This window comes from Babylonia areolata, chromosome 6, assembly GCF_041734735.1.
Source record: "Babylonia areolata isolate BAREFJ2019XMU chromosome 6, ASM4173473v1, whole genome shotgun sequence".
Taxonomy (NCBI): Eukaryota; Metazoa; Mollusca; class Gastropoda; order Neogastropoda; family Buccinidae; genus Babylonia; species Babylonia areolata.
In genome coordinates, this window is record NC_134881.1 from 2,921,516 (window position 1) to 2,945,927 (window position 24,412).

At 46.2% G+C, this 24,412-nt stretch overlaps 2 protein-coding genes across 2 annotated transcripts in view; both read right to left on the reverse strand.

The window, feature by feature from the left end:
- LOC143283198 (X-linked retinitis pigmentosa GTPase regulator-like) overlaps positions 1–24,412 on the reverse strand; it is a 31,241-nt gene that overhangs the window by 2,532 nt on the left and 4,297 nt on the right. The window contains exons 5-14 of the mRNA XM_076589374.1: positions 22,461–22,474; positions 21,495–21,687; positions 16,321–16,467; positions 13,941–14,099; positions 12,548–12,700; positions 9,742–9,866; positions 8,052–8,213; positions 7,588–7,645; positions 5,536–5,657; positions 3,059–3,181 (exon numbers count right to left, since the gene is read on the reverse strand). Coding sequence (XP_076445489.1) covers positions 3,059–3,181; positions 5,536–5,657; positions 7,588–7,645; positions 8,052–8,213; positions 9,742–9,866; positions 12,548–12,700; positions 13,941–14,099; positions 16,321–16,467; positions 21,495–21,687; positions 22,461–22,474 — 1,256 coding nt within the window. The remainder of the gene's footprint in view (positions 1–3,058; positions 3,182–5,535; positions 5,658–7,587; positions 7,646–8,051; positions 8,214–9,741; positions 9,867–12,547; positions 12,701–13,940; positions 14,100–16,320; positions 16,468–21,494; positions 21,688–22,460; positions 22,475–24,412) is intronic.
- LOC143283241 (uncharacterized) lies at positions 18,398–20,077 on the reverse strand. The gene has a single exon (XM_076589413.1). The coding sequence runs from the start codon at positions 20,022–20,024 to the stop codon at positions 18,735–18,737; it is 1,290 nt and encodes a 429-aa protein (XP_076445528.1). The 5' UTR covers positions 20,025–20,077; the 3' UTR covers positions 18,398–18,734.

Sequence of the window (24,412 nt, forward strand, 5' to 3'; positions counted from 1 at the left end):
CATGTGATGATTGTGGAGTGTCAGAAACATGTGATGATTGTGGAGTGTCAGAAACACATGATGATTGTGGAGTGTCAGAAACATGTGATGATTGTGGAGTGTCAGAAACATGTGATGATTGTGGAGTGTCAGAAACACATGTGATGACTGTGGAGTGTCAGAAACATGTGATGACTGTGGAGTGTCAGAAACACATGATGATTGTGGAGTGTCAGAAACATGTGATAATTGTGGAGTGTCAGAAACACATGTGATGACTGTGGAGTGTCAGAAACATGTGATGGTTGTGGAGTGTCAGAAACATGTGATGATTGTGGAGTGTCAGAAACACATGTGATGATTGTGGAGTGTCAGAAACATGTGATGATTGTGGAGTGTCAGAAACATGTGATGGTTGTGGAGTGTCAGAAACACATGTGCTGATTGTGGAGTGTCAGAAACATGTGATGACTGTGGAGTGTCAGAAACATGTGATGGTTGTGGAGTGTCAGAAACATGTGATGATGAGTGTCAGAAACACATGTGATAATTGTGGAGTGTCAGAAACATGTGATGATTGTGGAGTGTCAGACACACATGTGATGATGAGTGTCAGAAACACATGTGATAATTGTGGAGTGTCAGAAACATGTGATGACTGTGGAGTGTCAGACACACATGTGATGATGAGTGTCAGAAACACATGTGATAATTGTGGAGTGTCAGAAACATGTGATAATTGTGGAGTGTCAGAAACATGTGATGATTGTGGAGTGTCAGAAACACATGATGACTGTGGAGTGTCAGAAACATGTGATGATTGTGGAGTGTCAGAAACATGTGATGACTGTGGAGTGTCAGAAACATGTGATGATTGTGGAGCGTCAGAAACATGTGATGACTGTGGAGTGTCAGAAACACATGATGACTGTGGAGTGTCAGAAACATGTGATGATTGTGGAGTGTCAGAAACACATGTGATGATTGTGGAGTGTCAGAAACACACGTGATGATTGTGGAGTGTCAGAAACACATGTGATGACTGTGGAGTGTCAGAAACATGTGATGACTGTGGAGTGTCAGACACACATGTGATGATGAGTGTCAGAAACACATGTGATAATTGTGGAGTGTCAGAAACATGTGATAATTGTGGAGTGTCAGAAACATGTGATGATTGTGGAGTGTCAGAAACATGTGATAATTGTGGAGTGTCAGAAACATGTGATGATTGTGGAGTGTCAGAAACATTTGAAGATTGTGGAGTGTCAGAAACATGTGATGATTGTGGAGTGTCAGAAACATGTGATGATTGTGGAGTGTCAGAAACACATGTGATGACTGTGGAGTGTCAGAAACATGTGATGATTGTGGAGTGTCAGAAACATGTGATGATTGTGGAGTGTCAGAAACACATGATGATTGTGGAGTGTCAGAAACATGTGATGATTGTGGAGTGTCAGAAACACATGTGATGACTGTGGAGTGTCAGAAACATTTGAAGATTGTGGAGTGTCAGAAACATGTGATGACTGTGGAGTGTCAGAAACATGTGATGATTGTGGAGTGTCAGAAACATGTGATGACTGTGGAGTGTCAGAAACACATGTGATGATTGTGGAGTGTCAGAAACACTTGATGATTGTGGAGTGTCAGAAACATGTGATGACTGTGGAGTGTCAGAAACACATGTGATGACTGTGGAGTGTCAGAAACATGTGATGATTGTGGAGTGTCAGAAACACATGTGATAATTGTGGAGTGTCAGAAACATGTGATAATTGTGGAGTGTCAGAAACATGTGATAATTGTGGAGTGTCAGAAACACATGTGATGATTGTGGAGTGTCAGAAACATGTGATGATTGTGGAGTGTCAGAAACATGTGATGATTGTGGAGTGTCAGAAACATGTGATAATTGTGGAGTGTCAGAAACATGTGATAATTGTGGAGTGTCAGAAACACATGATTGTGGAGTGTCAGAAACATGTGATGATTGTGGAGTGTCAGAAACATGTGATGATTGTGGAGTGTCAGAAACAGAGTGGATCTGACGCTAATCATAGAGAGGAAGATGGGGAGCAGTTATAAAGGCAGTCACAGAGATACACCACCCCTCATCCATCAGAACTACTGCCACCAGCTGACATCACAGGTATAAAGGCAGTCACAGAGATACACCACCCCTCATCCATCAGAACTACTGCCACCAGCTGACAACACAGGTATAAAGGCAGTCACAGAGATACACCACCCCTCATCCATCAGAACTACTGTCACCAGCTGACAACACAGGTATAAAGGCAGTCACAGAGATACACCACCCCTCATCCATCAGAACTACTGCCACCAGCTGACAACACAGGTATAAAGGCAGTCACAGAGATACACCACCCCTCATCCATCAGAACTACTGTCACCAGCTGACAACACAGGTATAAAGGCAGTCACAGAGATACACCACCCCTCATCCATCAGAACTACTGTCACCAGCTGACAACACAGGTATAAAGGCAGTCACAGAGATACACCACCCCTCATCCATCAGAACTACTGCCACCAGCTGACAACACAGGTATAAAGGCAGTCACAGAGATACACCACCCCTCATCCATCAGAACTACTGCCACCAGCTGACAACACAGGTATAAAGGCAGTCACAGAGATACACCACCCCTCATCCATCAGAACTACTGTCACCAGCTGACAACACAGTTATAAAGGCAGTCACAGAGATACACCACCCCTCATCCATCAGAACTACTGTCACCAGCTGACAACACAGGTATAAAGGCAGTCACAGAGATACACCACCCCTCATCCATCAGAACTACTGCCACCAGCTGACAACACAGGTATAAAGGCAGTCACAGAGATACACCACCCCTCATCCATCAGAACTACTGTCACCAGCTGACAACACAGGTATAAAGGCAGTCACAGAGATACACCACCCCTCATCCATCAGAACTACTGTCACCAGCTGACAACACACGTATAAAAAAAACATATACATATCCAGCTCTAAGAACACAAAGCAGGATAAACTTGACATATAATCTCAGGCCCAGTTTCTCACTTTGTCCTCGGGGATGTCCGCTTCCTTGGAGTTATTTCCCTTGTCCACGTTGCCTCTCCCTCCCTCTCCGTCTTTCACGCATCCATTGCTGTCCCTGACCCTGTGTCGTCCAGCACAGTGCACCTGGAACATGGAATGTGGTGAAGCGTGTATGGATCTGCCCACTCGCTCTGACACCTTGAAACTGAAACTGTAAGAGACACACGTCCTGTGACAGGCACACACAGAGAACTGGTATGAACACAGAGAACTGGTATGAACACAGAGAACTGATATGAACACACAGAGAACTGGTATGAACACAGAGAACTGGTATGAACACAGAGAACTGGTATGAACACACAGAGAACTGGTATGAACACACAGAGAACTGGTATGAACACAGAGAACTGGTATGAACACACAGAGAACTGGGAGAACTGGTATGAACACAGAGAACTGGTATGAACACACAGAGAACTGGTATGAACACACAGATAACTGGGAGAACTGGTATGAACACACAGAGAACTGGTATGAACACACAGAGAACTGGTATGAACACACAGAGAACTGGTATGAACACACAGAGAACTGGGAGAACTGGTATGAACACAGAGAACTGTATGAACACAGAGAACTGGTATGAACACACAGAGAACTGGTATGAACACACAGAGAACTGGGAGAACTGGCATGAACACAGAGAACTGGTATGAACACACAGAGAACTGGTATGAACACACAGAGAACTGGTATGAACTGGTATGAACACACAGAGAACTGGTATGAACACACAGAGAACTGGGAGAACTGGTATGAACACACAGAGAACTGGTATGAACACAGAGAACTGGTATGAACACACAGAGAACTGGTATGAACACAGAGAACTGGTATGAACACACAGAGAACTGGTATGAACACACAGATAACTGGGAGAACTGGTATGAACACACAGAGAACTGGTATGAACACACAGAGAACTGGTATGAACACAGAGAACTGATATGAACACACAGAGAACTGGTATGAACACACAGAGAACTGGGAGAACTGGTATGAACACAGAGAACTGGTATGAACACAGAGAACTGGTATGAACACAGAGAACTGGTATGAACACACAGAGAACTGGTATGAACACACAGAGAACTGGGAGAACTGGTATGAACACAGAGAACTGGTATGAACACACAGAGAACTGGTATGAACACACAGAGAACTGGTATGAACACAGAGAACTGGTATGAACACACAGAGAACTGGGAGAACTGGTATGAACACACAGAGAACTGGGAGAACTGGTATGAACACAGAGAACTGGTATGAAGACAGAGAACTGGTATGAACACACAGAGAACTGGGAGAACTGGTATGAACACAGAGAACTGGTATGAACACACAGAGAACTGGTATGAACACACAGAGAACTGGTATGAACACAGAGAACTGGTATGAACACACAGAGAACTGGGAGAACTGGTATGAACACACAGAGAACTGGGAGAACTGGTATGAACACAGAGAACTGGTATGAACACAGAGAACTGGTATGAACACACAGAGAACTGGGAGAACTGGTATGAACACACAGAGAACTGGTATGAACACAGAGAACTGGTATGAACACACAGAGAACTGGTATGAACACACAGAGAACTGGGAGAACTGGTATAACACAGAGAACTGGTATGAACACACAGAGAACTGGTATGAACACACAGAGAACTGGGAGAACTGGTATAACACACAGAGAACTGGTATGAACACAGAGAACTGGTATGAAGTCGCTGGGTGCTGTAGCCACCCTGGATGAATGATGTGGATACTTTATAGCGACCATCCTCAGTCGGAGACCAAGCTCTAAGCGCTTGACAAACCCAGTGTCATTTGCACAACAGGCTGCCTACCTGGGTAGAGTCGACTGACAGCTGTCTCTGGACGCTCATCATTCGTTTTCTGTGTCATTCAATCAGATTTCAGGCACGCACGCATACGCACTCAGACAGACATGTAACATTTTACGTGTATGACTGTTTATTTATCCAACCATGTAGGCAACCATACTCCATTTTCGGGGGTATGCATGCTGGGTATGTTCTTGTTTCCATAACCCACCTAACACTGACATGGATTACAGTATCTGTTAACATTCGTATTTGATCTTCTGCATGCATATACACAAGAAGGGGGTTCAGACACTAGCAGGTCTGCACATATGTTGACCTGGGAGATCGGAAAAATATCCACCCACCAGGCGACGTTACTGAGATTGGAACCCGGGACCCTCAGATTGAAAGTCCAGCGCTTTAACCACTCAGCTATTGTGATCGTCCTATTTGGATCTGGGTTACAACTCATGTCAAACCCTTATCTGACAGGTCAAAATGTTGGTGTGTTGCGTAAGTACTGGGAAACATTGCACAGTTATGAGGGTGAAGATTTTTTCTTTTCTTTTTTAAAGCAAGCGTACATATACCTATATATATACATACCGTACAGTCTCTGCTCTCCTCACTCCTGTCACATGTCACATCCATCTCCCGTTGCTTCACATCCATCTCCCGTTGCTTCACATCCATCTCCCGTTGCTTCTTCTGCCTTTCTCTGGCCCTTCCTGAAACACACGACTCAAACATCACGGCTGAACGTGGATCAAACTCATTATTCACACTCAGAATCTTTCAAAGTGTAATTTCTGTTTATATTATTGATTTCTTCATGGGTTACTACTATGAAAAAACCTTACAAGTTTTATATTGCAATAATCAAGACCCTTTAAATATATTAATAATATACAAAATAATGCAACCATGCATCAAACATAAAAAGGTTGTCCATGGCTGGGTTAACATATAGATTCTTTTAACAGATTTTGCACATCTAATTACTATAAGCTTGTGGTGTATGTTGCATTCAATGGAAGAATGTTACAGAGACAAAAAAAAGGGGGGATAAATAGAAGAACGGAAGATTCAACGTACAAAAAAGGACATTTTCTATCTAAAATTACGTTTAAGTAACATACTTACCGTGACCCACTAGTGCAGACTCCAGCAGGGGTCTGACATTCCTGTCCTGTGCAAACTACTATCCGCCTATGCGGAGAAAACGAAAGTAGCTACGGCCGATAACCTCCCGGAAGTAGGTAACCTCCCCTTTGCCCCCCTGACTAGCGCCCTCTTTTAAAAGTGTGGGGAAATATAGGTGGTTGGTGGAGCCACAAAAAAAGAGAAAAAAACAAAAGTGAATGCATCATATTGTTACAACGCAATGCTGTTTTATTCTTTTTGCAAACATGGCCACCATTCCTTGTGCTTCCACCTAACGTGTGGTGGCGACGATTTTTTTTTTTTTTCAGCAAGGTTTGCTCTTTTTTTTTTTGCTGCCCCATCATCTGCACTGTTTCAGTGGCATTACTCCCACGCCGCTCATTTAGATTCCTCCATACACGGCCACACCCAGGTTCGTCCTTCGCACTTCCAGTGTCGGCAGTCCACAGGGAACCATCAATGCTGGGTCGCCAGGAGGCCACACACCAGAAGAGACCCTGCACTGCTACTGAGTCACTTCGGTGGTGTTCAGTGGTGCCTGTTCTGTTTTAACGTACTTAGGACACCACCTACTAAGCCCCCTACTATCGACAATAATGGCTTAGTCGCGGAGCCAGACTGAGTAAGCGTCCCTCCCAAGGAGGGTTTGCTCTTTGTCTTTCACACATTTGCTTGTGACAGCTAGCCATCTTTTCATTTGAGCGCACTTTCCCTTCTGTAGGTTACAGACTTATATGCATGCACACACTGATCCACAACTTCACACCCACCATCAGATTTATCCACTTGTGTCCATGACACCTAACGAATAACCCAGCCTAGTGTCCCATGTCACTGACACATAAATAACCCAACCTAGTGTCCCATGTCACTGACATAACCCAGCCTAGTGTCCTATGTCACTGACATAAATAACCTAGTGTCCTATGTCACTGACATAAATAACCTAGTGTCCCATGTCACTGACACATGAATAATACAGCTTGTGTTTTTTGGTGGTGTTGTTGGTGGTGGTGGTGTTTTTGGTGGTTGTGGTCTTTTGGGTGGTGTTTTTGGTGGTTGTGGTGTTTTTGGTGGTGTTTTTGGTGGTGGTGGTGGTTTTGGTGGTTGTGGTGTTTTTTGTGGTGTTTTTGGTGGTGGTGGTGTTTCTGGCGGTGTTTTTGGTGGTGGTGGTGTTTTTGGTGGTTGTGGTGTTTTTGGCGGTGTTTTTGGTGGTGGTGGTGTTTTTGGTGGTGTTTTTGGTGGTGGTGGTGTTTTGTGTGGTGTTTTTGGTGGAGGTGGTGTTTTTGGTGGTTGTGGTGTTTTTGGCGGTGTTTTTGATGGTTGTGGTGTTTTTGGTGGTGGTGGTGGTGTTTTTGGTGGTGGTGGTGGATAGTAGTGGTGGTGGATAGTAGTGGTGGTGGTGTAAAATCCATCCTGTGTGACTGTATGCAGAGCGATGTGAAGCATGGTCTGCACAGCGCATGGTGGTGTGGTGTGTGCTGTCTTCCTCACCTTCATACCTAGCATCCATCTTTCTCATCTTTGCTGTGATCACAGGTGTCTTTCTGACCTGGGAACAAAACACAAGTTCCTTTACTGTTAAGGAGCAGTCTGCAACATGTACTTCTATCATACATGTCTCTGTTAGCTATCAAAATGCCCTCTGCAAAAGAGACTTTTAAAATACATGTCTCTGATAACTATCAAAAAGCCCTCTTAGAAACAAACATTTTACACAGAGCAAGCAGCCATCAACAGGAAAATGAAATGTATACATTACTGGCAGCAACTGACTTTTGACACAAGGATTTCTAATATACACATCTCTGAACTATTAAAATGCATTCTGCAAAACAAGTCTTCTTGACCCCAAGAGAGGTAATTGGCCATCAACAGACCGAAAGAAAGTTGTACACATTAATGTCAGGAACGGACGTATTTTGACACAAGGACATTGCAGAAGGACATGTCCTCACCGTGTCTTGTGAGGACAGCTGCTTTCCACTGTTGCCGCCGGTCTGAGCAATGCTTCTGACGGTTCCAGTCTCTGCCTGCCCCTGTGTGCCGTTCTGTCCCTCGCGCCCTGTCCGTGGCCTGGGCCTCGCTCTGACCATCATGTGACACCCGCCACACGCCACCTGAGAAACAACCTTTTTTTTTTGCTGCCCCATCATCGGCACCATTTCAGCAGCATTGTTCCCATATCGCTCATCGCAAGTCCCCCCTACACGGCCACACCTGGCTTTGACTGTTGTGGTCCCAGTGAGGACAATCCACAGGGAACCATCAATGTTGGGTTGCCAGGAAGCCACACACCAGAGGAGACCTTTCACTGGTGCTGAGTCGCTTTGGTCATGTTCAGTAGAACTTGTTCTGATTCAATAAAGGCAGGACACCACCCACTAAGCCCCAAGCTGATGACAATAGTTGATCAGTCACTGAACCAAAACAAGTCCCCCTGCCAGAGTGGAGACCACCACCACACCCCTCCAACGACAGTCCCCCATAAACCTGCCCACACCAAAGACCTTGACAGGAACTCACCCAGAGCACAGAAGTGGAGACCGCCACCACACCCCTCCAACGACAGTCCCCCATAAACCTGCCCACACCAAAGACCTTGACAGGAACTCACCCAAAGCACAGAAGTGGAGACCACCACCACACCCCTCCAACGACAGTCCCCCATAAACCTGCCCACACCAAAGACCTTGACAGGAACTCACCCAGAGCACAGAAGTGGAGACCGCCACCACATCCCTCCAACGACAGTCCCCCATAAACCTGCCCACACCAAAGACCTTGACAGGAACTCACCCAAAGCACGGAAGTGGAGACGGATCAAAACTGAGGTCAACATGACAGCAGGGCGACGTTTTCTGCACTGATGATGAATGAGGATGACAATGATGATGCTGCTAAGGAAGGTTTGTGATGATGTGATGAGGCTATACTCCTTGATGTGATGAGGCTATACTCTATCTTCCTTTCTTAATATATTCCGGCACCAGTCAGGCCTGAGTGAACTACATTCATCATGATCATTCCCACACCTGTATTTCCCTGACAGCCAGTGACTGTTGACTAGACACCTGCCATTTGTGCTTGCTTCTGTTTCTTCCTTTGTTTCCTAGAAATAATAATGTCAAAGCAAATGCTCTGCACGTATGCACACATGTGTGGATTAACACTAATTCATTCCTTTACCACTGTTCCCAACCCCCCACCCCTGACTCCCTTTTCCCTGTGCCCCCCACCTCCCCCCACCCCCACCCCGAAGTGACATTACTGAACATACACATGACAGAGAAATCAGAGACAGCGACCAGTCTACACAAATTTATGCATGCCCAAAACTACCAAAACAAAATTTCTCCATACCGGAAACTATCATAACAAAATTTCTCCATACCGGAAACTATCATAACAAAATTTCAACAAAATTCCTCCATGCCAGAATCTACCTAAAGTCAAGATGTTCTGAGCCGGATTTCCGGCATATGCCGGATGACTTGCACCCCTACATATATATGTACTGTTTCATGTGAGGCTCTTAGAGCCCACTGCATGGGAAGTCTGCACCACATAAGTACTTTTATCATTATCATTATTTATCATCACTACAACAGCAGCTTCAAACACACCAGTTCCGGAGGACAGACTGACCTGGTCAACGTGCAGGTGGGCTAGCCGATGAACCAGCGCCGGTGTGAACTGGTTGGCGTTGTTCCCCGGTCCCTGACACAGCTTGCCATGACGGCCGTCCCCACACGTGTACAGCTGTCCCTTGTCTTCACACACACACACACACACACACACACACACACACACACACACACACACACACACACACACACACATGTGCATGCACGAACTCACACACACATAACACACACAAACACACAACACACACACACACACATACATATACACAGAAAAACACACATAGAAACATACACACAGAGAAACACAAACACAGATGCATGTATGCATGCACTCACACACACACACACACATATACACATGCAGACACAAACACAGGTACACACACACACAAAAATGCACACAGAAACACACAAACACACACTGAGGAAACACATATATACATTATATGTTCACCAAAAAAAATGTATATATATACATATATTTCAATACACATGTATAGAAATTATAACAAGATTTGGAAGATTCTCAAGGCCTGTCAAGCATGCTTATGTGAAGATCAGGCACTGCTTCCATTTTCATTTCTTATCGGGCAGAAGCGGTTAAGCACATATAAATCAATCCACGCACTTTGACAACTCCTTGAAAATGACAGTGGATACCCCACCCCACCCCCTGACCCCCACCCAGACATCCCCCACCCCCCTTGACGCTGCTTCATTCACACACACAGCGCAGGTGAGACAGCCCATCGTGATACCTGACACTGCTTCGTTCACACATACAGAACAGGTGAGACAGCCTGTGGTGATACCTGACACTGCTTCCTTCACACACACAGCACAGGTGAGACAGCTCGTGGTGATACCTGACACTGCTTCATTCACACACACAGCACAGGTGAGACATCCTGTGGTGATACCTGACACTGCTTCCTTCACACACACAGCACAGGTGAGACAGCTCGTGGTGATACCTGACACTGCTTCATTCACACACACAGCACAGGTGAGACAGCCCGTGGTGATACCTGACACTGCTTCGTTCACACACACAGAACAGGTGAGACAGCTCTTGGTGATACCTGACACTGCTTCGTTCACACATACAGAACAGGTGAGACACCCTGTGGTGATACCTGACACTGCTTCATTCACACACACAGCACAGGTGAGACAGCCTGTGGTGATACCTGACACTGCTTCGTTCACACACACAGCACAGGTGAGACAGCCTGTGGTGATACCTGACACTGCTTCCTTCACACACACAGCGCAGGTGAGACAGCCCTGTGGTGATACCTGACACTGCTTCCTTCACACACACAGCACAGGTGAGACATCCTGTGGTGATACCTGACACTGCTTCGTTCACACACACAGCACAGGTGAGACAGCCTGTGGTGATACCTGACACTGCTTCCGTTCACACACACAGCGCAGGTGAGACAGCCCTGTGGTGATACCTGACACTGCTTCCTTCACACACACAGCACAGGTGAGACACCCTGTGGTGATACCTGACACTGCTTCGTTCACACACACAGCACAGGTGAGACAGCCCGTGGTGATACCTGACACTGCTTCGTTCACACACACAGCACAGGTGAGACAGCCGTGGTGATACCTGACACTGCTTCCTTCACACACACAGCACAGGTGAGACACCTCGTGGTGATACCTGACACTGCTTCCTTCACACACACAGCACAGGTGAGACAGCCTGTGGTGATACCTGACACTGCTTCGTTCACACACACAGCACAGGTGAGACAGCCTGTGGTGATACCTGACACTGCTTCCTTCACACACACAGCACAGGTGAGACAGCCTGTGGTGATACCTGACACTGCTTCGTTCACACACACAGCACAGGTGAGACAGCCCATCGTGATACCTGACACTGCTTCGTTCACACACACAGCACAGGTGAGACACCCTGTGGTGATACCTGACACTGCTTCCTTCACACACACAGCACAGGTGAGACAGCCCGTGGTGATACCTGACACTGCTTCCTTCACACACACAGCACAGGTGAGACACCCTGTGGTGATACCTGACACTGCTTCCTTCACACACACAGCACAGGTGAGACAGCCTGTGGTGATACCTGACACTGGCTTCCTTCACACACACAGCACAGGTGAGACAGCCTAGTGGTGGATACCCTGACACTTGCTTCGTTCACAACACACAGCACAGGTGAGACATGGCCCATCGTAGATACCTGACGAACTGCTTCGTTCACACACAACAGCACAGGTGAGACACCCTGTGGTGAGACCTACACTGCTTCCTTCACACACACAGCTCAGATGAGACAGCCGTGTGATACCTGACACAGCCTTTATCCTCACAACAGCACAGCAACAGTGAGAACACCCTGTGGTGACACTTACACTGCTTCCTTCACACACACAGCACAGTGAGACAAGCCAGTGGTGATACCTGACACTGCTTCGTATCACACACACAGCACATGTAGCCACCCTGTTGGTGATACCTGACACTGCTTCCTTCCACACACACAGCACAGGTGAGACAAACCCCTGTGGTGATACCTGACACTGCTTCCTTCACACACACAGCACAGGTGAGACAGCCTGTGGTGATACCTGACACTGCTTCCTTCACACACACAGCACAGGTGAGACAGCCTATCGTGATACCTGACACTGCTTCGTTCACACACACAGCACAGGTGAGACAGCCCATCGCACACACAGCACAGGTGAGACAGCCTGTGGTGATACCTGACACTGCTTCATTCACGCACACAGCACAGGTGAGACAGCCTGTGGTGATACCTGACACGATGGCAGTGAAGTTCTCCCCACAGCACACCTGTGTCACCCTGAACGGCAGAGCCAACAGGTAAGGAGAAGCCGACTCCAGCACTGACTCTCCCAGGCCCAGCTGACCGCAGGGGCCGCTGCCAAAGGTGTACACCTGTCCGGAGTCTGCACAGAAAAAAAACAACAACAAAAACAAACAAGAGAAATGTTATTCACAGGGTTCGCTTCAAACATGGTATCCATACATAAAACGTCTTGAAAACCAGAACTCTTTTTTTTAATTTTTTTTTAAAGGTGGTTAAAGATGGTTATAGTACATCAAAATTAACATGAGAAATGGCATTTACAATGTTTCCAAGAAAACGGTATCCATATATGAAACGTCTTGAAAACCAGAACCCAGAAAGTAGTTAAAGATGGTTAATGTATACAACATTGCAGGATCAATGATGAAGTTACTATACCATGAATGCAGACATCTGCATGATGTGTAAGCATGTACATATATTTGGATGCGTATGTGTATGCATATGTATGCAGATATATGTGTATACATGTATCAAATTCATAAATCAGGCTTTTGTGGCCGATAAATCCTATCATTATGTATCATGTGGGTGCAACATACATGGAAGAGCAAGACAAGACAAGACAAGACAAGGCACGAGTTCACTCGTACCATGATTACTTCCCCTGTGGAGCAGATACAAGTATTCTCGTGCCAACACACTGTTCTAATTTCGCTCATTCTTGCTTGGCACAGTTGGCATTCTGAACTGAACCGTTTATAGATTGCAGAAGCATGGAAACGAAGCTTTGTTTGACCGATTAAACCAACAATGCTCCATATATTTTCACTGTTTTAGTGAACCACCCTGTTTTTTTTCTGCAGTGGTCTCGTGTAGTGCTGGTCCAGGGGAGATGTAGCAGGCAGGTATTGTATTGTATTGTATTGTATTGTATTGTGTATTTCTTTTTATCACATCAGATTTCTCTGTGTGAAATTCGGGCTGCTCTCCCCAGGGAGAGCGCGTCGCTACACTACAGCGCCACCCAATTTTTTTGGTATTTTTTCCTGCATGCAGTTTTATTTGTTTTTCCTATCGATGTGGATTTTTCTACAGAATTATGCCAGGAACAACCCTTTTGTTGCCGTGGGTTCTTTTACGTGCGCTAAGTGCATGCTGCACACGGGACCTCGGTTTATCGTCTCATCTGAATGACTAGCATCCAGACCACCACTCAAGGTCTAGTGGAGGGGGAGAAAATATCGGCGGCTGAACCGTGATTCAAACCAGCGCGCTCAGATTCTCTCACTTCCTAGGTCGACGCGTTACCTCTAGGCCATCACTCCACAGGTAGCTGTGGGGCGGAATGAGTTAATCATGGAAGAGCAGCACCTCACCTGTCAGAACAGCAGTGTGAGAGCCCCCACAAGCCACGCTGATCGCCCTGTGGCCGATGGCCGTCACCTGGCCGGGGACGCTGGTCGACACGGAATCGTCAGTGGCCCGACCCAGCTTCCCCCCCTCCCCGTCCCCCCACGTCCACACCTCCCCGGCCTCTGTAAACACACACACACGTGCATGCATGCACAGAGGCAGACACAGTCAGACATACACACGTACAAACACCACAGACATAGACACATACAGACATAGACACAGACACAGACACACACACAGAAACACCGTACACATACAGACACAGACATAGACACACACATGGAAACACCGTACACATAAACACACACACAAACACACACACACACACAAACTCTTTTCAAAGAATGGAAATCTGTGCAGTCTAGGGCTATCTGGAGATTGTTTTTCCAGTTTCAAAAGTGCAATGATTTAATATATATATAACACTATGTAGATTCTACCAATAGCAAAACATGATCACAGGCCATGCACCCATAAGGCATCAGCCCTGCCATTTACCACAGCGGTGGGGGGATAATGTCCTATTCTAGCATTCTAAATTCTGGGACCTATAGGGGGGGTATGTCCTATTCTAGCATTCTAAATTCTGGGACCTATAGGAGGGGATAATGTCCTGTTCTAGCATTCTAAATTCTGAGACCTTTAGGAGGGGATATGTCCTATTTTAGCATTCTAAATTCTGGGACCTATAGGAGGGGATATGTCCTATTTTAGCATTCTGAATTCTGAGACCTTTAGGAGGGGTAATGTCCTATTTTAGCATTCTAAATTCTGAGACCTACAGGAGGGGATATGTCCTATTTTAGCATTCTAAACTCTTGAGACCTACAGGAGGGGATATGTCCTATTTTAGCATTCTAAATTCTGGGACCTTTAGGAGAGGATATGTCCTATTTTAGCATTCTAAATTCTGAGACCTACAGGAGGGGATAATGTCCTATTTTAGCATTCTAAATTTGAGGACCTACAGAAAGGGATAATGTCCTATTTCAGCAATCCAAATTCTGGGACCTATAGGAGGGGATATGTCCTATTTTAGCATTCTAAACTCTGAGACCTACAGGAGGGGATATGTCCTATTTTAGCATTCCAAATTCTGGGACCTATAGGAGGGGATATATCCTATTTTAGCATTCTAAACTCTGAGACCTACAGGAGGGGATATGTCCTATTCTAGCATTCTAAATTCTGGGACCTTTAGGAGGGGTATGTCCTATTTTAGCATTCTAAATTCTGAGACCTTTAGGAGGGGATATGTCCTATTTTAGCATTCTAAATTCTGAGACCTACAGGAGGGGATAATGTCCTATTTTAGCATTCTAAATTCTGAGACCTTTAGGAGGGGATATGTCCTATTTTAGCATTCTAAATTCTGAGACCTACAGGAGGGGATAATGTCCTATTTTAGCATTCTAAATTCGAGGACCTACAGAAAGGGATAATGTCCTATTTCAGCAATCCAAATTCTGGGACCTATAGGAGGGGATAATGTCCTATTTTAGCATTCTAAATTCTGGTACCTATACAAGGGGGTAATGTCCTATTTTAGCATTCTAAATTCTGGGACTTAAAGGAGGGGGTAATGTCCTATTTTAGTATTCTAAATTCTGGGACCTGTAGGGGGGTATAATGTCCTATTTCAGCTTAAATTCAAGGACCTAAAGGAGGGGGTAATGTCCTATTTTAGCATTCTAAATTCTGGGAGCTATAGGGGGGTATAATGTCCTATTTTAGCTTAAATTCAAGGACCTATAGGAAGGGATAATGTCCTATTTTAGCAATATAAGTTATGGGACCTATAGGAAGGGATAATGTTCTATTTTAGCATTCTAAATTCTGGGACCTTTTGGAGGGGATAAAGTCCTATTTTAGCATCCTCAATTCTGGGAACTTCTAAAAACAAAAAAACAAAAAATTTTTTTAAAGCAAATGTTCATATGTTTTACAGAACAGGCATATGAGAAATGACATGTTGCATGTAATCAACCCTTCCAATCAAACAATTGTCATAATAGGATAATGCAAGATGGTGTCACATTGGTTTAACGAATGAATCTGCATTAAAACTGGGTAAAATAACCCTCAAAATAGAGTCAAAAACACATTTTCAATGGGTTGCAACATCTACTAATGGTAATATTGTATTACGCTTCTTGGTCACAACAGATTTCGCTGTGTGAAATTTAGGCTGCTTTCCCATGGCTACACTGAGAGTGCCACCCTTTTTTTTGTTGCTGTTGTTGTCATCATTTGATCTATCTATGCATGAAAAATGACGATGAATCAGGTCCCTGAATTCAAGGATGCTAAGACAGGACTCTGTTAACGCAAGAGGGATACCTGTGACCAGGGCACTGTGGTGGTACCCGCAGGAGATCCAGCGGACAGGGTGACCCACGTCCAGATGTGAGGGGACAGCGGTGCTGGTTGTCTGCCCCTGACCCAGCTGTCCTTCCTCGTCACTCCCCCACACCACCACCCGCCCCTCTGCACACACCATTACAGCACAACGCAACACAATGCAACACAATGCAACACAACACACACACCGTTACAGCACAACGCAACACAATGGAACACAATGCAACACAACACACACACCGTTACAGCACAACGCAACACAATGCAACACAACACACACACCGTTACAGCACAACACAACACAATGCAACACAACACACACACCGTTACAGCACAACGCAACACAATGCAACACAACACACACACCGTTACAGCACAATGCAACACAACACACACACCGTTACAGCACAATGCAACACAATGGAACACAACACACACACACCGTTACAGCACAACACAACACAATGCAACACAACACACACACCGTTACAGCACAACACAACACAATGCAACACAACACACACACCGTTACAGCACAACACAACACAATGCAACACAACACACACACCGTTACAGCACAATGCAACACAACACACATACACAAGTACATGCACACACACACACACACACACACACACACAGTCATTGTAAACACACACACACATATATACACAAACACAAAGTCATTATAAACACACACACACACACACACACAGAGTCAAATACACACACATTGTCACAACCCGTAAGGGGTTGCCCATGAACCCCCACCCCTTCCCAGACTAGCTAACGTCCCGACAACACAAACACAGAAACACAGAAGAGTTCAGCTCGTTGCTTTACTGTGGTGATGCAAAAAATACATAAATAAATACCTGCCACAAAACAAGGCATTACAAACCAAAAAAATAACCTTTGTCTAAACACAGCACAATTCTACAAGTTACAGTCAACCTGCAGCACCAGTGCTGCTCAACCCCACTGCCAGAGTTCAAACTCGTGCTGACAGCCGAAAACGGACACTCGTAGCTTGATGGCTGAAGCTGGTCGGCCAGAGGGACAGTGGAAAGGTGGAAAAGGGGTAGATGGAAGTATGGAGTGGGAGCGGGAGTGGGAACGGGAGTGAGGAAGTTTCCACGCTTGTGTTCTGGGGACCCGTCGAAGGCAGCGGCACGAAGGGGAAGAAACACCGGAAAAACCTGTCACCAGGCACGTCACTGGCCCAGAGTGAAACAGACTAATACAGAAGAAGGGGTGACAAAGGAAAACGCCCCCACTACTTCACCGACGGCGCCCTACAGCACGCACGCTGGAACGGCGACCCGTCTCTCTGCAAGGCTTGGCCTCAACAGCCCAGAGAAATCTCTCTCTCCTAACCAGATTGACTCCTGAACTCGCTCAGAGTTCAAAAAAAAAAAAACAACGTTCAGGAGAAGGGACATGCCACACGTGCAAAAGCACGAAGGAGAGAGGGAGGTGAAGGAGGGGTATGGAAAGAGGGGGAGAATGGAGAGAGAGGAGAAGAAGGGGGAGAGAGGAGGAGAAGGGAGAGAGAGAGGGGGGAAAGAAGGGAGAGAGAAAGGGGGAAAAGAGAAGGGGAAAAAAAAATGTAGACAGGCATGCACGCAGATCGCCCACGAGCCACGTTGCATGCCGAGATGCCCAGACATGGCGGCGTCATGACCTAGACTCAACACGGAAGTTCGCAGAGTCTTTGGAACGCAAACTTGTGTGACTTCTCCACAGTGGTTTTTGAAACAGCGGACAAGCACACCCTGCTTACGGCGATAGGTTACCTCTCCAGACCCCGTTCGTTGAACTGTTTTCCTGTCGGCACTTTCTCTAGCCTTTCACAAGTCTGAGTCTTGGCCCTGCTGCTTTATGAGTTCCTCTCGAGTCATGTGACCATCTACACTATCTGGGGGAAGTGGAAGGACAGACTTGGAACTACGCTTGGGCTGGGCTCTACTCCTCATAGTACCCACGATCTTGGAGTCAGCGTAGACGGGAACGTCCACGGACGTGCCATCAGCATTCCATGCCGTGCTCCCAATAAGGACGTCCTCAACTGGTGCCTCCATTACGGCCACATGAAACCTGCCGCAAACGAAAGGCGACTGCAGATTCACCAAAGCTATCGGCAGCAAAGATGAACATCTGGATTCTGCCAAGATGACTCGGACAGTAGATCCCGTGAACGAACTGGGAGGAACCAGGTGACGGGCCACGACAATCATGTGAGCCCCAGTGTCGCGCAAACCTCGGACAGTCTCTCCATTGACTACGACCTCACAACGGGGGGAGTATGTTTGTGAAGCGCAAGGGACGCACAGTGTAGGGGGTGGAGGAAGATATTTTTCCTTTGAAGGCAAGCGAGTGACTACCATAGAAACTCATTTAGGAGGATTACATTCCCGAGCGAAGTGTCCGATGTTGCCACACCTGAAACAGGTTGGTGGCTTTGGGTTGTGGGTTCCCTGAGCCCCTGGCTGTCCGGTGCCAGATTGACTGGAAAGTTTCTCATTGGTCTGAACTGGCCTGGAAACTATGTCCTGTTCTCTTTCCACCCTCTTGGCGGCCTTGAAATCTGCTTCGGCTGAACGCCCTGCCTTCCTAGCCCGAGCGACCTTCGTTGCGATACGGGCCACATTTTCTACCCTACGTGGTTCTTCTTTGCGAATTTCCGTAACCAATTCGGGAGTCAAGATCGCAAAGAACTGCTCTTGGAGGAAGAGATCCTTGACGTCCTCCACTTGATTTTCGTCCCGTCCACTCGCAGTGCACCAACGAGATAGGCACGTCTTAAGGCGATCAAGGAACTGCTCAAAAGTTTCCTCGGCCTGCTTCCGCATGGAACGAAACTTCTTCCTGTATGAGTCAGCATCCAACAGGAAGACGCGCAACAGTGCGGCCTTCAGCGAATCGTAATCCCTAATTTCAGTTTCAGAGAGTCGTAGACAGGCATCTCTAGCTCGGCCTTGAAGCAAGGTAACTAGACGGGCTGCCCAAGACTCACGTTTCCATCTGTTAAGGAGAGCTACCCTCTCAAAATGGCTTAAGAACGAGTCCAGGTCGTCCTTCCCGTCGAAGGGTGTGAGGGTGAGCTGCTGTACCGACCTGGCCTCTATCTCTTCTTGCTTAAGCTCGAGCTTCCTCTCAAACCTCTGCCTCTCCTCTTCCAACCGTCTCTCTCTGAACAACCTGTCCTCCTCCCTTGCACGTCTAGCCTCCTCCCTATCTTCTTGGATACGCCTTTCCTCTCTGATTCGCCTAGCCTCCTCTTTCTCTTCTTCTCTGATTCGCCTAGCCTCCTCTTTCTCTTCTTCTCTGATTCGTCTAGCCTCCTCTTTCTCTTCTTCTCTGAGGCGCCTAGCCTCCTCTTTCTCTTCTTTGATTGCATCTATCACGAACCGAGCCAAAGCCTCACCAGATATTCCTAGATCAGAGCCCAAGGTCCAGAACTTAAAATAAGGGTCTTGAGTGGAAGCAGTCTCTGACTTGGCCTCACCCTTACCTGCTGAACCGGGCGAGCCATGAAGCTGTTTGCCTAACTGCTCTTTGACCCAACCAGACAATTCTGTTTTCTCAAGGGTCCCTGGAGAACGGCTCGTATCATCCCGTTTGGGTGCTGGTGTCTTATGCCCTGGTGTGGCAGCGTTAGCGGCTTGCCTCCGTGTCAACATAGTGCCACGTTTCTTCAAGGGATACAGTCTGAATACACTTCCGCCACACGACAGTGACTACTCTTCCTACGTAAAATAGTCTGCGAACACCACGACCTTCAGCAACAACGAGTGAGTTACAAACACCCGGTATATCTTGTCCAAACACAATCTTTACGGCACCCACAACCAAATATGAAGTGTTTTCAACGAACCAAATGATGGGACAAACAGAACAAAGACACCCTCCCCACTTTACCTTCCTAACTAACCTATCAGTTACCCCGCATCTCCACCATTGTCACAACCCGTAAGGGGTTGCCCATGAACCCCCACCCCTTCCCAGACTAGCTAACGTCCCGACAACACAAACACAGAAACACAGAAGAGTTCAGCTCGTTGCTTTACTGTGGTGATGCAAAAAATACATAAATAAATACCCGCCACAAAACAAGGCATTACAAACCAAAAAAATAACCTTTGTCTAAACACAGCACAATTCTACAAGTTACAGTCAACCTGCAGCACCAGTGCTGCTCAACCCCACTGCCAGAGTTCAAACTCGTGCTGACAGCCGAAAACGGACACTCGTAGCTTGATGGCTGAAGCTGGTCGGCCAGAGGGACAGTGGAAAGGTGGAAAAGGGGTAGATGGAAGTATGGAGTGGGAGCGGGAGTGGGAACGGGAGTGAGGAAGTTTCCACGCTTGTGTTCTGGGGACCCGTCGAAGGCAGCGGCACGAAGGGGAAGAAACACCGGAAAAACCTGTCACCAGGCACGTCACTGGCCCAGAGTGAAACAGACTAATTCAGAAGAAGGGGTGACAAAGGGAAACGCCCCCACTACTTCATCGACGGCGCCCTACAGCACGCACGCTGGAACGGCGACCCGTCTCTCTGCCAAGCTTGGCGTCAACAGCCCAGAGAAATCTCTCTCTCCTAACCAGATTGACTCCTGAACTCGCTCAGAGTTCAAAAAAAAAAAAACAACGTTCAGGAGAAGGGACATGCCACACGTGCAAAAGCACAAAGGAGAGAGGGAGGTGAAGGAGGGGTATGGAAAGAGGGGGAGAATGGAGAGAGAGGAGAAGAAGGGGGAGAGAGGAGGAGAAGGGAGAGAGAGAGGGGGGAAAGAAGGGAGAGAGAAAGGGGGAAAAGAGAAGGGGAAAAAAAATGTAGACAGGCATGCACGCAGATCGCCCACGAGCCGTGACACACATGCATACACGCTCACACACACACACACACACACACACAAATCATGATTAGTATCAAGAACATTTAACCCTTTGAAGCCGGCTGGGGCATGGAAGATATAAAGAAATATCGCCGGTATCATCCACCCAAAAACTGTAAACGTAAACAGCAATTAAAACAATAAAATTGGTGATAAAAACAGACAATGAAAGTATCATCTTGTAACCCTTCCCGAGTTAATGAATTTCCCCACTTTCAAACATACTGTCTTCCATGCACACGCGCGCTTCACTGACCTGTCAGAGCCATGGAATGGTCGCAGCCGGCAGCCAGCATTGTCCAGGGAGTGGGCGTCAGGCTGACCACAGGGCCAGGGAGGGGACTGCTGGAGCCTGAGGTCTTGACGCCCAGCTGACCGTCCTCGTTGCTCCCACACGCGTACAGCTTCCCTGACTCTGGGGCAGCAGGGAGGGGGAAAGTGTCGTATTGCTGATGTTAACATAGCGCCGTTTTTCTGTCAGAGACCAAGCACTTAGCGCTTGGAAGAGCTGACTGACAGCTGCCTTAAGGCATTCATTATTCATCTTTGGTGTCATTGAGTTAGGCTTCAGTCATGCACGCACACACATACACACACACACGCACGTACGCACACACACACACACACACATACACACACACACACACACACACACACACACTCACATACACGCACACACACACACACGCGCGCACACACACACACACACACACACTCACACACACACACACACACACACACACACACTCACACACACACACACACACACACATACACACACACACACACACACACACACACACACACACACACACACACACACACACACTCACACACACACACACACACACACACACACACACACACACACACACACACATACACACACACACACATACACACACACACACACACACTCACACACACACACACACACACACATACACACACACACACATACACACACACACACACACACACATACACACACTCACACACACACACACACACACTCTCTTGTATATTAGAGTGAATTGTTCTTCAGAATTTTGCCAGAGACAACTCTTTTGATGCTGTGGGTTCTATTATGTGCGCAAAGTGCATGCTGCACACGAACCCTGGTTTATCATCTCACCCAAACGACCAGTATCCAAGGTCAAGTGGAGGGAGAAAAAAGTCGGGTGAGTGTGGACTTTGATCACATACCCTCAGATGCTCTCACTCCCCAGGTGGACACTTCACCACAAGGCCACCACACTAAAAATGATGGTATGTCCTTGACACAGGAAACACCCTGATTCTCCTAAAATGATGGTATGTCCTTGACACATGAAACACCCTGATTCTCCTAAAATGATGGTATGTCCTTGACACAGGAAACACCCTGATTCTCCTAAAATGATGGTATGTCCTTTACACAGTAAACACCCTGATTCTCCTAAAATGATGGTATGTCCTTGACACAGGAAACACCCTGATTCTCCTAAAATGATGGTATGTCCTTTACACAGGAAACACCCTGATTCTCCTAAAATGATGGTGATGACATGTCCTTGACACAGGAAACACCCTGATTCTCCTAAAATGATGGTATGTCCTTGACACAGGAAACACCCTGATTCTCCTAAAATGATGGTATGTCCTTGACACAGGAAACACCCTGATTCTCCTAAAATGATGGTATGTCCTTGACACAGGAAACACCCTGATTCTCCTAAAATGATGGTATGTCCTTTACACAGGAAACACCCTGATTCTCCTAAAATGATGGTATGTCCTTGACACAGGAAACACCCTGATTCTCCTAAAATGATGACATGTCCTTGACACAAGTAACACCCTCATTCTCCTATTTCTGACTTTTCTGCAGCTGATTTGTCTGTAACTAAATTTGTGACCCTGATTCATCTCTTCCCAGTCCATCTATGTACTCTGAAAGACATCAGTAGCTCTTTTGTATATATATTCATTTTAATTAACCAGTTCAGTGCCAGAGAATTTTGTATCAAAAAAAAAAAAAAAAATTTTAAATAAAAATAAAAAGTGCTCTGCCCTTGCCAGGGAATTTTGAAGATTCAGGGGTAATAATTCACAAAAATTTCTAGCACAAAAAATATAGGTGATACAGAAAGAAAGTAAACATTTTTGTGAAGGAAAATGAGTGTAAATTCTGTTTCTGGGATTTTTTTTCCCAGTTAGTCTGGTTGTTGGTAACTGTTCAGGCATGTAAAGTGAAGATAATATTTTTTGTGCAACAAAAAAGTCTATTTCCACCTCTACAAAAGGACATCCCCAGAGTCCCCAGCATCTAACAGGGGGAAGGTGGTTTGATTTGAAAGACTAATGATACGAGAGGGATAAGACAACATTGAAATGAAGCAAAATGGTGCTCGGCTTACTCTTCATGACACGAAACATGAGGCAAAGTGTTAGACTGCAACCTAAGCAAGTGATGTTTCACAGCTGAGAAGATGTTTTGTTTTGTTTTGTTTTGTTTTTTGTCTTGCTGCCAGAAATGACAACACCAACAACCAAATAAACTACCACTGTACCTTGCCTCTGGTTGAGAAAATATAACAGGGATAGAGCAACAGCAAAACAGTTTCAGGAAATAATGTTTTGACAAGTAACAGTTCCTTGCATTGTCCATGGACTTGATCATTAGAAATACACAATACACTGGTATGTTTACAAATGGTCCTTGGTAACTGCTCATCAGAATACTACACCACACAAGTAATACACTGGTATGTTTACAAATGGTCCTTGGTAACTGGTCATCAGAATACTACACCACACAAGTTAACCAATATATATGTTGATCTTTTGTAAATCTGCATGGAAACTCAGCCAGGTTCTTCTCATATGTGTGTGTGTATGTGTGTGTGTGTGTGTGTGTGTGTGTGTGTGTGTGTGTGTGTGTGTGTGTGTGTGTGTGTGTGTGTGTGTGTGTGTGTGTGTGTGTGTGTGTGTGTGTGTGTGTGTGTGTGTGTGTGTGTGTGGTATGTGTGGTGTGTGAGTGTGGTATGTGTGGTGTGGTGTGTGTGTGTGTGTGTGTGTGTGTGTGTGTGTGTGTGTGTGTGTGTGCATGTTAGGGTTCTGCCAGATGGTCAGCATTTGTCTGGAGAATATTCATCCACTTGAGGGCCAGAAATTGTCATCTGCAAATAACAA

Excerpts from the sequence above, each read along its gene's own strand:
- LOC143283241 (XM_076589413.1), bottom strand. The coding sequence starts at position 20,024 with ATGTTGACACGGAGGCAAGCCGCTAACGCTGCCACACCAGGGCATAAG.